This window comes from Oncorhynchus kisutch, linkage group LG8, assembly GCF_002021735.2.
Source record: "Oncorhynchus kisutch isolate 150728-3 linkage group LG8, Okis_V2, whole genome shotgun sequence".
Classification (NCBI taxonomy): domain Eukaryota; kingdom Metazoa; phylum Chordata; class Actinopteri; order Salmoniformes; family Salmonidae; genus Oncorhynchus; species Oncorhynchus kisutch.
In genome coordinates this window covers 71,081,354-71,097,339 of record NC_034181.2, presented here as the reverse complement: position 1 = coordinate 71,097,339, position 15,986 = coordinate 71,081,354, and the positions used below count along the sequence as shown (strand labels likewise).

At 42.3% G+C, this 15,986-nt stretch overlaps 1 protein-coding gene across 2 annotated transcripts; it reads right to left on the bottom strand.

The window, feature by feature from the left end:
• Positions 1-751: 751 nt before the first annotated feature.
• LOC109895343 (plakophilin-3) lies at positions 752-15,330 on the bottom strand. Of its 2 annotated transcripts, XM_020488972.2 has the most exons (14): positions 15,206-15,330; positions 13,611-13,788; positions 10,769-10,857; positions 9,661-10,337; positions 9,394-9,517; positions 8,953-9,157; positions 5,116-5,290; positions 4,897-5,014; positions 4,330-4,494; positions 3,987-4,169; positions 3,691-3,844; positions 3,338-3,533; positions 3,134-3,221; positions 752-1,493 (listed from the first exon to the last, which is right to left on the bottom strand). In XM_020488972.2, the coding sequence occupies exons 1-14, from the start codon at positions 15,209-15,211 to the stop codon at positions 1,452-1,454; spliced, it is 2,400 nt and encodes a 799-aa protein (XP_020344561.1). In that variant the 5' UTR covers positions 15,212-15,330; the 3' UTR covers positions 752-1,451. The 2 variants fall into 2 exon arrangements, with proteins under 2 accessions (XP_020344561.1, XP_020344559.1); XM_020488970.2 differs by lacking the exon at positions 15,206-15,330 and having other exon boundaries at positions 13,611-14,337.
• Positions 15,331-15,986: the final 656 nt, after the last annotated feature.

The window sequence follows — 15,986 nt, the reverse complement described above, 5'->3', positions numbered from 1 at the left end:
CCGTACTATGTGCATGTAATTCAAATTACCAAGTAAAAAAGTGAAAACAGAAGTTCCCTTGAATTGGATTGTATCTTTAGAATGCAATCATGTATCATGCCAAATCATTTAAACTAAACTATTACTTATGAGAAGCAATCAACTCACATACTGTAACCTAACACCTCACATACTGTAACCTAACACAGTCGGAGCTAGCCCACGTAGATGAATAATGCAGAGAAGTAATGACCTGTGTGTGCAGTGGTCTCAGAGTTGGGATAACTCCCTGTATCAGACACCTCCAACTCTTCTATGCTTCACTCAGACATACATCAATGGGTCAGAGGTCATACTGGGTAGTACTGTAAAGTCTGTTTCCATATTCAGCACTTTATTTATGCGTCATTATTACAAATTGTTTCTTAGTCATAAATGAGACAAGTGAGAGTGAATTTCAGAGGCAGGGAACGTTTACAATTAGTAACCATTATTATATTATTTTTTTATTTAACTAGGCAAGTCAAGAACAAATTCTTATTTATAATGACAGCCTAGGAACAGTGCGTTAACTGCCTTGTTCAGGGGAAGAATGACAGATTTTTACCTTGTCAGCTCAGGGATTTGATCGAGCAACCTTTCGGTTACTGGCCCAACACTCTAACCACTAGGCTACCTGCTACCCAAACAATGTAGCACAGATCTGTGAGGGAGGGGTAAGATAATGAGAAGTTTATTTTCATTCTTAAATGACACACTGGGGACAACTGTCTGGTCATGTCAGATGCTGTTTATTGTTAGTTACTTGGGGTGAAAATAAGCACAGAAAAGCCTCCTTGGATGGAACAGGAAAACAATGTATTACCATGAAGTGGAGACTGGGGTGATTAAAAGCAGGGTCTCTTTAAATTGCTCTGGTGATTATTAGTTCAAAGGGGAGTTTGGAGGCCACCCATCCTGTATCTTGTCTTTCAGTGAAGCATCCATGTACTGTAAAAGTAACAATATAGAGGATTGTATACACAGTATGTCTGTAGGAATGGCAAGTTGAGCCCATATGGTACCAGAGATGAAAAGAGGCATCCAATGCCTTTTACAGGACGAGTCCACTAAGTCCAAACATTCACACACATGCATGCACACAGGCATGCACCACGCACACACACCGTCCTGAAGTGAAGATTCCTCAGTCATCCAAAACACTCTCATGGCAATACAAATATTAAGCTGGTAAAGCAGTCCATTTTGAAAGACCAATAAAATGTGATAAAATCGAAAAAATATTGAGTAAAGAAAAGCTGCTTCTCCTCCGTCCTTAAATACATTCGGTAAATACATTCCTCAGAATTCTTCAGGTTCCATCAATGCATCCATTTGAGACCAGATGTGTCAGGTTCATTGTGGGGGTCCTCCTGCTGGCTCTACCAGCAGGTCCAGAATATGAATCCAGTAAAAGGCCCAAGCAGTCTGCTCTAAATGGCCGTGTCGGTGAAGTCACACCTCGTGAACCCTTTCTGTAAAACACAAGGGAGAAGGCCACTTAGATAGAGCAGTCTGTTTTTAGCAAGGGTAAATAGTAGGCCCAGGACTATACCAGTATCACAATATTTTGTTCCATGGCAAAAATGAAAACACGAAGCAGATCAAACTCTTTGCTCCTTTAAAAACCTGCTGTCTGTGAAATAGTGTGTGCTATAGCTGGGAAAATCAATACATGTGACTGGATGACAACATCCTGATGTTTGTTTCCAACATTAGGGCTAAAGAAGTTAAATCCACTTTTTTGTTTTCTTGCCACGATACTAAAAAGTATCAAATAAAAAAATCGAATCAAATGTTATTTGTCACATGCCTGAATACAACAGGTATTTACAGTGAAATGTTTACATACGAGCCCTTTCCCAACAATGCAGTTAAAAATGTGTTTAAAAAAATGACTGCAAAAAAAAAAAAAAGGAAAACAGTAACACCATAAAATAACATAAGGAGTATCAGTACAAAGTCAATGTGCAGAGGTACATGCAGGCCAGTGGAGGCTGCTGAGGGGAGGACGGCTATTAAATAATGGCTGGAATGGAGTCAATGGAATGGTGTCAAAACACATCAAACGTGGTTTCCATATGGTTGATACCATTCCATTAGATCAATTTCAGCCATTATAATGAGCCATCCTCCCTCCTCAGCAGCCTCCACTGATGTAGGTAGTGCAATGTTTTTTTTCTAAATAAAGGTGTCAATGTAAATAGTCCGGGTAGCCATTATATTAACTGTTCAGCAATCTTATGGTTTGGGGGTAGAAGATGTTCAGGAGCCTTTTGGTCCCAGAAGCTCTTGTACCACTTGTCGTGAGGTAGAGGGAACAGTCTTATGACAATTTTTCACGATTCTGGTATCGTTCCGGCCCTAGTAAACAGGCCTAAATATTCTACAGTGTGAAGAGGGCACATACAAGGGACAAACAGTGTTTACAAGTGTCAACTGAAGATTGATATTTAGCACAGAGAAAAAACAGACAGCCGTTATCTTGCAAGAGACAATCAATGGCTGCTCCCAGCATTCCACTGCCAGATTCCAAACATACCATTTAACTGACCATCCAAGGAAACACAAGACACTGCACTACAAACTCAAGTAGCACTATAGCACAAAGAAGAGGACTGTCCAGTTGCCAACCACCAAACCAAGGTGTTTTACTGGTCCTGTTCAATAAACACCAAAGCAACTCAAGCAAAGAAAACCATGATATAAAAGATAGTCTAAATATATAACTGATAACAGATAACTAGATTGTATAAACTTGAACTGATAACTGTAGTACCTGCACAGAATAAGGATTCCTAAGGGCCACGAGAAAAATTCACTTCCATGAAAATGTAATACCTAACAGCTTTAGTGAAAATATTTATATTTGCTGTGCCAAAGAATTATGGGGGATATCAGTCGATCCAGGGGAGGGGGAGGGGAGAATTCTTAGAACTGATAAAAAAAAAGAGTTAGACTAACCGTTAGAGGCCATAAAGAAAATAAAGAACCATCTGGACCAAGACAAGAGGTTAGAAGGCCATGCACAATGGAAGAGGCCAAACGACCCCCCCGTTTCCTGCTCTCCAAGCCCATCTATCACAATGTCTATGTTAAATGGTGTTAGCCTCACCTGTTTATAATCTTTATGCAGCTTGTTGTACTGGAACATGTTGAAGAGTACTGTGGAAGCAGCCTTGGCAGCCTTCAGCTTCCCTGAGCTATAGTAGGAGAAAAACACAGTCAAACACAACAGGAGCCAGACAGGAAATTGGAAATAAAAAGCAGACACAATGAATAACAAAACCAAGAACACTGAGAGACAAGATTCACTAACCTGTTGTCGTGGGAAGACTTAATTGCAACAAGTTTGGGGAGTCCATCAAAGAAGGCGATGTCTCTCGCTGCTAGTGAGCTGCCTGCAACCAGGTTATTGAGGGTCCCACATATGTTGACCACCACTTCACTCGATGGTTCCTTCTGGTGGCCATCACTGGGGAGCTTGGTCACCAGAATGTTCACTACCTTCGTAGCTAGAGGTCAGAAGGGAGAGAAGTAGCCATTCTTTAAAGTCTCCTTATAAGGGGAATTACTGTGATTAATATGCATGGAATGGATGGATACAAGGTTGAGGGCAGGAGAGACAGAGGTAGAAATTAACAGCGTGGGGTACTGGGGGTTGAGTCTCACCCATGTCGTCCTTGTTTCTGCTGTGTCGGGACAGGTTCCTCAGGAGGCCAGTGAGGGAACGCATCTCCTGGTCGCTTTGTGTCTGCAGGAGGTCCAGCACCACAGGCAGCATCCGCTCCTGCTCTAAAGCCACCCAACTCAGCACTGACGCCCACTGATACACAAGGAGGAAGGGGAATTCAACACTAGTGTTGAGTACATTTTCATTGAACTGTAAATGTGAATGAAGCATAAGTAGCCTGTCATGGTGAAAGTGATGGCTAGGTCAGCCAGTGGGGGAGAGGAGTGGGACCTACCCTGGTCTCTCCGGCTGTGATGTTCTGCAGGGCTCCTGCTGCAGCCTCTCGTGTTGCCGTGTTGGTCTCATAGTGCTGAAGCACGCGGTTATACAGCCCCACCACCTGGGGGTGCCACAGCCACTCCGCCCCCTTTGGCTGCTTAGCCACCTCTGAGAAGGTGGACAGTTCCTGGTTCTGTCGCTATAGAGATCAGGGGAATAGATTAATTACAGAAAAAACATATCATGGTCCCATGTCAATCAGGATTGTATGACGACATACTGTATAATGTTTCAGTGTCTTGAAGTTTAGCCGTAATTTGATATTTCCTTTGGGTTTGCCTTGGGTAAATGACACCTACCTCCTTTGCCTTCTTGCTCTGTGGGGTGAAACAGCCAATGGACTCAGTCTCAGTAGTGGCTCTGGCCCGCGTAGGCCCCTCCAGTCGCAGTAGGGTTGAGGGAGGGATCTCACTGTACAGCTGATAAGACAGGTTCCTCAGGACACACACTGCATTCTCTACACCCTGCAAGCACAGACAAAGATTGAGGGAGGGGGGGGAAGAGAGAGAAAGAGAGAGTGAGAGAAGGGGTGAGGAGAGGGTGAGATGGAAACATAGGTGGCCATTGTGTCTCTCAAAGCAGCCTGCATTACATACAGCAGATAGGCCACAGCATGACCAGTCTGGCTGTCTGGTAGATAATACAAACAGTAACACTAATGATGAACTGTACAGATACAATGATTGGCTCTCACTCTACTCCAGCTGAACCCATGAGTTGCTGAAGACTGTAGTATATGAGATCAAATCAAATGAGATATTAAAATTGGGAAAAGGGTTTGACCTGAAAGAACATGCCCAGAAAAATAATCAAGTTGTGAAAGAAACACACAATAATGTGACATAAGTAGAACAGTTGAGGCGTACTTTGTCCTCTGCTTTCTCATCCTGAAGGGAGTTCTGGATGTAGGCCACCAGCGAGTCCACCAGCCCTCGCATGTCTCTCATCTGCTGCCTCGTCCTCTCGTTCACTGAGCTCAGGTTCCTGAACAGAGGAAGAGAGTACAGAGAAGTTGTATACAGTACATGTATCAGTCCTTGTACAGTGTGTATGTATACAACATGTAGGCAGATAGGTATAGCTACCTCAGGCAGCCTGTGGTGTTGTAGAAGATGTCTGCCTCAGATGGACTCTGACGGATCAGCTCTGAATCTACACCACTGCACAGGGGCACCAGCACCCTCTCTGTGAGCTCACTCAATGTCTCTCTGGCCAACTTCTCCTTCAGACTGTCCTTAGAGGACATGTTCCACAGAATACCTGCAGGACAGACAGAGGAGAGAGAGGGTTTATTGAACCACTCTGTCGGATACACAAAACAGCCTCTATGACCAGGATAGAGTGTGTGCTGATAACCTGACATCCAAATGATTTAACTTCAATAGGTCTAAATAATCACTATTATCACAGTGGGATTCATGTCATATGATTCCAAAGTAAACCCTGGGAATCCTATTTTCTATTTTCAATGTGGCCAATAAATAATATCTGATGTATCAATATCAAATCAAGTGTTATTTTGTCACATGCGCCGAATACAACAGGTGTAGGTAGACCTTACAGTGAAATGCTTACTTAGAAGCCCTTAACCAACAATGCAGTTTTAAGAAAAAATAGTTTTTGGACAGTATTTACTCAAATAAACTGAAGTAAAAAAATAAAGAAATAAGAAATAAGAAAAATAGAAAAAATATATAATAATAATTAGGAAGCAACAAAAACGTTACTGTAGCGAGGCTATATAAAGGGCGTACCAGTACAGAGTCAATCTGCGGGGGCACCGGTTAGTCGAGGTAATTGAGCTAATATGTACATGTGTAGGTAGAGGTAAAGTGACTATGCACGTAAAAAATGAGGGGGGGGGGGGGGGGCAATGCAAATAGTCCGGGTAGTCATTTGATTAGCTGTTCAGGAGTCTTATGGCTTGGGGGTAGAAGCTGTTAAGAAGCCTTTTGGACCTTCTACGGATCTGTAATGGGAAATATAATTTCTATAATACATTAACTATCACAGTATGATAAGAATTTCAGGGAAAGTATTTACAGAGCATAAGTGACACATCTATCGCCCCCACACACTAGTTTATCTAATGGCCGAGGCTGCGGATCCGTAGGTCATTCCGCCCCATCCCCCTGGATCCTTTTTCCCCAGCGCTGAAGATCCCAATCACGTTCTGCTCGTGTGTTTCTTTACCTCTACTTTACTCACCAGTTTTTGTGGTCACCCTCCCTTCACATTTCTCACTGTCAGTCGTGAATTATAATAATTTTACAGGTGAAGTTCACAGGCGAAATGCCATGCAGCGTCTGCATGCCAACCATTTGATCTCAATCCAATTCATGGGGATATGCATAGACAGTTGAAGTCAGAAGTTTACATACACCTTAGCCAAATACATTTAAACTCAGTTTTTCACAATTCCTGACATGTAATCCTAGTAAAATGCCCTGTTTTAGGTCAGTGAGGATCACCACTTCATTTTAAGAAAATGAAATGTCAGAATAATAGTAGAGAGAATGATTTATTTCAGCTTTTATTTCTTTCATCACATTCCCAGTAGGTCAGAAGTTTTCATACACTCAATTACTATTTGGCAGCATTGCCTTTAAATTGTTTAACTTCGGTCAAACGTTTCGGGTAGCCTTCCACAAGCTTCCCACAATAAGTTGGGTGGATTTTGGCCCATTCCTCCTGACAGGGATGGTGTAACTGAGTCCGGTTTGTAGGCCTCCTTGCTCGCACACACTTTTTCAGATCTGCCCAAAGATTTCTATAGGAGTGAGGTCGGGGCTTTGTGATGGTCACTTTGTTGTCTTTAAGGCATTTTCCCACAACTTTGGAAGTATGCTTGGGGTCATTGTCCATTTGGAAGACCCATTTGCGACCAAGCTTTAACTTACTGACTGATGTCTTGAGATGTTGCTTCAATATATCCACATAATTTTCCTTTGTCATGAGAGAGAGACGCTCGGGAATTCATCTCAGCCTGCTCGGTCTGTGCCCGGAAACAAAACCTCCATCAAACCTACATCCAGTCGGCTTCGACCTCTTCCCGTACCCAGCCGCCCCTGGTCACACATAGCTCAGGACTTCATCACTGGCCTTCCTCCATCTAACGGTAACTCAGTCCAGGACCACAGGAGCTGTTGTCATTGCACAAGCTGTTTAAAGGCACTGTCAACTTAGTGTATGTAAACTTCTGACCCACTGGAATTGTGATACAGCGAATTATAAGTGAAATAATCTGTCTGTAAACAATTGTTGGAAAAAATACTTGCGTCATGCACAAAGTAGATGCCAAAACTATAGTTTGTTAACAATAAATTTGTGGAGTGGTTGAAAAATATGTTTAATGACTCTAACCTAAGTGTATTTAAACTTCCGAGTTCAACTGTAGATCTTCTTGAGCTAAACAGTGAAGAATCAAGCCTACAGTGTTGTTTTCAATTATGTACAGTGAGCAACAATTTTAGCAGATGGTGTTAACAAACTGTAGCACTAACCTGTGTTTAGTTTTTATCAAAGCACATATTTTTCCTAGTGGTGTGCATTGCTGAGTTTTGGCCACATGAGAGAAAAATCCAACCATTTGCACAATCATCCTAAAATCCTTTATTATTTTTTGTCTTGCTATTATATTCAGTTCTGTTATGTAGAATACTAGCATTATGTGATGTTGCAGACATTTATTCCCCAGACTACTTTGTTCTCTGGGCAGCCTAACAGTGGAGCAGAGACTGTGCGTAAAGTAGAGAATTCCGCACATTCGCAGAAGCTTCGGACCTTTAGCTGTCGGGAAGTGGGGTCCAGAGAAGTCGGATCCACAGCTACTCCGTTATCGTATTAGCCAATGAAATGTCAGTGGCTCCATATACCCTCCAATCAACTGATCAGAGCAGCATGGCCCTCTCTCTCTCTCTCTCTCTCTCTCTCTCTCTCTCTCTCTCTCTCTGTGAAGTGCAGTTGACACAGGGGAGGGTTCAAATACATACAGGGTCCAGGAATCTCAAGGACTATTACTCAGAGGAGGAGGCAGCCAAGCATGAACAAAGCACAAGAGACTGCTGGGAAATTAGGCTGCCCCTTTCAATGGGCTGAGGGATTTGAGTGTCCTCAGGTTACAGGGCATTCTTCATTCCCAGCTTGACCCATTTACAAAGGGAACCTCTATTACATAGTTACTACCGGTCCACATGCTCAACCTGTGTACAGACAGATTCTATCTCTACAGACTACAATTAGGCTGTTATATTTGACAGAATCTTTAGCACGTGAATGATAAAAAATATATAGCCTAAACTTTTGTGGTGGGCAACAATATTGAAAAACCTATATTGATATCAAATTGAATCATGATTGCTGTTACCTTACAGAATTATGTAAAAAAACAAACATACATGAATATTTCTGCAAGCACAACGTAACTGCCTGCTGATGGGGCATCAACTGGCTTTTCATTGTATCCAAAGTGGTTGGGTAGGTTAGGCCCCTAGAACATTCACACAGCAAGCAGTTGTCTGTACTTCTCAAAGCCGTAGAAGTAAACAGAAAATATAACATTCACACAGTAGCTATGTTATTCATAAAATGATATAATATTGATATCGGTTAGAAAAAAGCAAATGGCATTGATATATAGATTTTCCATATCGGTGCCCATCACTACTAAAAATATATTATTTTGGTTGGGATTCTATTTGGGATTTGAACTTTATTAACTTTATGTTGGACTCTAATTGAAAGAAAGTGATTACTTGAATCTCTGATTGGTGACAATATACTGTATGCTTCTTCTCCTCACCTCATGTCACGTTGACTGTTTTGCTTTTGTTGCTCTCATATTGACAGTATTTCCTTGAACTTTAAAATTGTAACTTAGTTTGAGATCCAAGCTGATTGTTAAAGTATATAGATGATCTTACCAGTGATGTTCTTGCGAAGCTCCTCATCTGGTTCTTTCAGGACACTGATGAGCTTGGCTACTCCCCCAGCCTCAATGAGGGCCGCCTTGTTGTCCATGTTCTCATAGATGAGGTTGCGTGTAGCGCCTGTAGCGTAGCGCTGGACCTCCTGGCTGTCACTGCTGAAGAGCTGCACCAGGGCTGGGACACCCTTCAGCAGACGCACCTGTTGTCGACATCGCGGGTCAGGGGGTGACAGACAGGTGGATGACTGACTAGTCTATATGACTATCAGGCTGACTTACTAAGCCATAACAAGACAACAAATTCTATATTACAATGGCATTTTTGATAAGATCACGGAAAACTCAGTTTAGTTTAAACAGTAGGGCTGTAAATTCTATTTTGGGCAATGAAGTATGTTTCTGTATATGGCTATTTTTATTGAGAAGGATCTGTTACCTGGTTCTTGGCATCACTGCTATGGTAACATTGGTGCTGGACGTAGGCTGCTCCCAGCACCTGCATGGCTGTGTCGGACATGGAGAGGTAGTTGACCGCGGTGGGCATGTCTAAACTGTGCATTCTGTCCACAAACACCAGGAAGACAAAGGAGAGTGAGGTTCATCTGAAGCCTATAACAGTTATGTATGAAGAACAGAATGTACCTAGGGCTAAGTTTGTTCGTTTGATATTCCAGGAGATTTTAACAGTCTATGCATCTCTCACCCTCCGAGTTTCTCGTTGCTGTCAGCTGAATCCCTGCCCCCATCAGGCACGTCCATGCCTTTCCCCATACTCTTCATGCTGTTCAAGGAGGCCGGTCGGGGCAGGGAGTTCTGGTACTGCCCCCAGCCTCCGTACACACTGCCACCGCCCCCGCTAGACACCTGCTGCCACTGCTGCAGCCCCGACGCTGAGCTCAGATGTTGCTGCTGCTGTTGTCTGTTGTTGATGCGACTAATGGTACGGTGGGCGGGGCCTTTGTAGGAGTGCTGGTAAACTAGCTCTGCCTCTCTCCACCCACCGCTACCACCCCCCGCCAGGGTTCCACTGAGTGTGCGCCTCATCGTTGCTGGGGCAGGTATACCTCCACCATGGTAGGAGTGGAACTCTGTGGCCATGCCATCACGGGCCACCCAGCTGGCCACTGGGTTTTGCTGCTGGTGGCGCAGGGTGAGCAGGCCTCCCACACCCTGGACCACTGCCTCTTGGTCAGCCTGACAAACTGATCTGGACCTGGTGGTCCTCGTCCGGTTGGTCTGGTAGCCACCTAGCTGGATGTCGTCATGGTGGAGGTAGCTAGTGTTGACTGGAGGCTGGCTGATTCTGTATCTGGGTCCTAACTCCACCGCTGAGAGAGACGAGTACCTACCTCCCAAGTACTGCTGGGATACCGGGGGCATCTAGAGGCCATACAGAGAGGACACTGTTACACTTAACTATCTACACTACAATAATACCCAAAAAGCAAACATTGGCCAAACTGTCTAGTCTAAAAACGAGGTCATGGTTAAGATGTTTTTAGACTCTTTGGGCAGTAGAATCTTGTCCAGAGATTTTTGTTCCTGTGTCTCATCTAAACATAGTTATGGTAGGATCCTGGGAAATACTGCATGTATGTGTTGTGAGGGTGCAGCTGTGAAGTGTGTCACTGTGGTAGGACTGTGGAGTTTCTTTTTTTAACGCATATCTCTCCTGGTTTAGATAAGGGACAAAGGTGGCATGGCAATCAGCTAGAAAAGCAGGACTTTGGGGCTTTTAGATTAGGGATTATCATGAAGGCAAAAATAAACACAACTGAACATTAGAAAATATGAAGTCCTACAGTACTCACCTTCATGGTCCTACTCCCTGTGTTATACACCATTGACTTTGAGCTGAATCCGGGGTTGTACGTGTTATATCTCATTGTGCCACCATGGTCTACATGTGGATAGAGAAAGACGTTGTCTTAGACAGAGAATGCAACCACAACTTTCTCCTGAGATTACAATTTCACAATTAGTCTAATTACATATTAATGAAGCTATAACCTGTCCTGCAAAGCACTTGTTCTTGTTACTAAAAAGTGTAACAAATGATGACTCTGATTAGCTTCTTGCCACTTGCTTTGCTATTTGGACTCATGGTTACTATGTTTGTGCATGAAAAACAACAACAATACCAGCCTCAGCTGTACACCAAGACAAGCAGCAAACATGTAGAAATGTAAACACACACCCAGGGAGATATTGCACAATACCTCATGTTTTAGAGGGGATTAGCCTAAAACTGGAGCTGCACTGTAGGCAAGGTAGTATACCTTTGGGAGATTCTTTGTTTTGTGAGAGTGCATTAAAACAGACCCTGGCATTTCATACTGGACCAGCTAAACACATAAAGACCACTAGAAAGTAATGCTGACACTATAGCTTAACTAATATTGTATAGTTAGGGTTAACTGAGTGGATATGTCCCAGTGAGGCTGACTCCTGGCAGAGTGACCTAGCAGGGGTTGAGAGAGGCCAACTGAACCGTGTGGGAGGATTCCATGCCTGAGGGTTGACACTGAACAGGACAATTCTGGTCAAAAGAGAGTCTACTTACTCACAGGAAACGGCTACAAAAACATTGATTTACGCTGACTACAGACGCTCACTTCAATCTGATATTAATACTAGACCTTTAATAGTGATATAAAAAAAAACTAAACAAAGGGGAGGTTTGTTAAACTAATTCCCTGCATGTACAAAGTTGTCTCTGCACTGTGTGAGAGCTGAGCTCTGTCCACTACTTTGCAGGTCAAGTGTTACTCTACCTTTAGGTCTGAACATTAGGTCATAAAAATCTACTTTTCTTACTGTGTATACAAATACTGTATGTTTTGACTGTATAACCATGGCAACAATGTGATAATATGGTGTTGTAAGTCATTTGAGACAGTATTATCTATAGCCCCCTGTTGAGTTTGAATAGGAGTTGCAATAACATAAGCTTTTGTCAAATAGACTATGCATTAAATTCCCAATATCCCCTCAATTGTGAGTTTTAGACACACACGCACGCACACACGCACACACACACACACACATACAAATATAATCAATTGTTGGGGATGTACTTCACTGCTGAGTGAAATAGGCCCACTGTCACTGTATGTTTTCAATCAAAATACCTATCTTAATTACAGTTTGTAACAGCACTATAATTAACAGTATAGTTTTCCCAACTCAAGTTGTTTGCCTTCTCATTGCAAAACACAGGCAGCTGACTGATTTATGTGTTGGTTTCACGTAGTTCTTTCGGAGACGCCATCTGACCACAATATCCAACCCAACCCACTCAACCCTGTCCAAAATAGAACATGAGCTGAGCAGCTTGGTGCTACTGATAACCCATTCTGAAGAGCTGAATGGATTGACAGGAATGTTCCATACATCAGAGGGTCCCGTTTTTTATTTATCTGAGCTTTATGTTATCAATAACCACCATGACTAGCAGTTCAAAACTACCATTATACTTTATCATAATATACTGTATTGTGCATCATTTTCCTCCCCAATCCTGTAAAAAATTATGTCATAAGGTGTCAACTATCCGAAATGGACATGGTCAAAACATTGCCTAGTAAACTAGCTACCTAATGATATCATTCTAGTGTTAAACAAATTAACATTCTCCAACTGTGTAACCATGTTCTATTAGTATTGGGCATGAAATAATCTTTAAACCCTTAAGTGTTAAATCAGTCAGCACAAGGATCAAAAGCTCAGAGACTAAATACTAACCTTTTCTTCGATTCGAGTTTATCTTCTGTCACTTATGAGCCGTGTGACTGTTACTTGTTCATACTGTATAGGCATCAAACTTCTGCTAAAATCTAAAGCCTTGGGTGTGACAGCCAAGGCTGTCACACCCAAGACGCAAATGACAAATCCATGAAAAGGAATCTGTCACTCACATAATATGGTTCATTGCCACATGCAGTGATAATTCCTGGCTGTGACTAAATGTTCCGATTTTTCAGAATATCACATCTTCTGTGTAAAAGCATCTGTGTATAAATAACGTTTTCTATACAGAATTACTGTGAAAGTTTGGCATCTGGCAAGACAGACTGAACGCTTTCCTGGTTTGGCGTAGCATCTGTAGACACCATGACTGCAGATGTGAGAACCATCTGTCAGATCACTCAGATGTGTTACCTTGCCCCCTGCATGTTATGAAATACCTGCAGGGCTGCATTTTTATGGCATGTAGGAGAGAGTAATATAGCCTAGATGGGGAGGTGGTCTTAGGGGAAACCGCTGTACCATAATATGACTACTCACACCACACTATAAACGCTTAACCCCATCTGGTACCAGCAAGACCAGTCTGCCAAGACAAGGACTAGTTTCACTGATTACAATACAATAATAATCTATCAATATTGACAAGTCTTTAGGCTACCAATGATAAAATGACCTTTTCCATGTTTTGTATATCAAAGGAAAACGGATCATAGTAAATTTGGACTGGACTTATGTTGAAAGAGTACGGTTGAGCCATCTTCCCTAAGGGTGTAATTGACAAATTTAATGAGTATTTGGTCTGGTCTACACACAGCCGGTAATTCGTTTGTTCGTTTGTTGAAAAACAAATGCCTCACATTTCTAAAATAGCACACAGGCTAAAATGTATAATAAGTTGCCCACCTGGGGAAATGCAGTTCGAGCCGTTCAGCCGTGTGAGGGATGAAGACCTCTTTTCGGCGAGGCGCAGATGGACTTGTTGTTGAACCCTCTTAGCCCTTTCCACCTCGTCCATTATGGAACCCCTCGGTCCCAACTGCACATCGGACGGGACTGCATAAGTGGTGACCGCGGTGTTGGGCTGTAGGGCGGACAGAAAGCAGCTCTCTGATGCAACGGTCGCACTCATTGCGATAACCGCAAATTGAAACAATCCTTTAAAATTGACAATTAAATAGAGTCCCTATTCGTTATTATGTGTAAATGACGCCCAGCTCCTATGTATAAAGTGGCAGAGTCATGCATTCAACTCCTATAATTCCCAAAGGAATGCAGACCACCCTGCTGCACTTCTTTCCCGTCAGTGACAACCTTCTCTCTGAAATGATGCTTGCCTCCTCGAGCCAAACGCTAGGAGGAGTTATTTGATGTTACGCAGTCTCACATTGGCCACTTGGAGAATGTTTCAATTAAAGCTGGAATCCTTAGTTGCAACATACATGTTTGGTCATAAATTAAAGCACCTGTTCCAGTGAAAATCGAATTTGTAAAAGTTAATATTTTGTTAACTCATATGTTGTTGACTCATTCTATTCTCGTATATACTCGTACGTGTGGCCAAAGCATAAAACACTTCAAAAACCCCACCTCAAAGTTGTAGGCTATCTCAATGCTTGCTAATCAGCGGTCTACTGGCATGATTTTTAATGACCGGTATATGCCCACAACGTTCTGTTGTTGGGGTACGCCCACACAATTTCAACACAGAGAAGCTGCTTTTTGACTAACATAATGAAAAATGTTTGGAAGCAAAACTATTTCAATCATATTTTAATTTATGTAACATGCAAAATAAATCTGGAAACAAACACTGTATAGCCTCAAAACGTGTTTAAAACTATAATTTTGAGATCGTGGATGGTCAGTCGTTGCATCCATAGCACTTGTCTATGAATTTGAGAGTGGTTACATTTCTCCAGGCCCATCCCTCGATCTTTGACCACAAACACAGACCCGATGACCGTTTTGTTATTGTTTTAATGAACGATTCTAGCTTTAAACCAAGGCAGGCAGCATACTTTATTATCTTGTTTTTCCCTCACTACTGAATTGATGTGAAATGATTCTAAGTTGTTATTTAGCCTATTAATTAGCTATGAAAAGACAGGACATCATTTTTAAAAATTGTATCTTTATTTAACTAGGCAAGTCAGTTATTTTCAATGACGGCCTAGGAACAGTGGGTTAACTGCCTTGTTCAGGGGCAGAATGAGATTTTTACCATGTCAGCTCGGAGATTTGATCTTGCAACCTTTCGGTTACTATTCCAACGCTCTAACCACTACCTGCCGCCCCATTTGAGACCATGTCATCTCCTTCTGAACCAACATTGTATACCTTACCATCTTTGACTCATGCCCAGTTTTAGGTACCTAATGTAGGCGATGTACATGGTACTGCGTGGTGCAAGATACAATAGGATACTCAAAAGGTTTACATGTATCATTATCCCATCAGATAATCCAATCACCCCAACATAGTCAGATTAAGGGACTCACCATCATAATAGGTTTTATTATCCTTTGCCAGAGTGTTTAAAATATTTTCTGTATTCTTTCAGTATTCCTTCTTTCTGTCCTCTTCAGTTAGCTCTAGTCCGTCTGTTCTCTTTTCCTGAAATCTCAGCTCTTTTAGGGAGGCGGTGTGGTTTTAGACTAAGGAGTGCCGGGCTCTGAGGGCTCACCCCTGACTTAACCCTTCCCTAATACTCCACACCCTGGCCCAACGTAGATGAAGATGGGAGTATGGGAGAGTGATAAAGACAGAGAGAAAGTTGAGTCAAAGAGCATAGGCTAGGTTAGAAGTGAAGATATGAGAACATATTTTACCTGAATGTGTCAAAATGAATCACTAACTGTCAGGGCCCAAAATTGTTATGGTGATATCAATGGGTTTGATGTCAGTGTACTGGTTCTATTTGGTGAAGATTTTGTATGAGTGTGTGGTGACATCAGAGGGTTGGACCAAAGGAGTAAAAGTGTTGAACACTTTGGTTGACCTTAGCATAGTCTGTACTGTATGTCATTAAATCAAATCAAATCAAATGTTATGTGTCACATACACATGGTTAGCAGATGTTAATGCAAGTTTAGCGAAATGCTTGTGCTTCTAGTTCCGACAATGCAGTAATAACCAACGAGTAATCTAACCTAACAATTCCAAAACTACTACCTTATACACACAAGTGTAGAGGGATAAAGAATATGTACATAAAGATGTATGAATGAGTGATGGTGCAGAACGGCATAGGCAAGATGCAGTAGATGGTATCGAGTACAG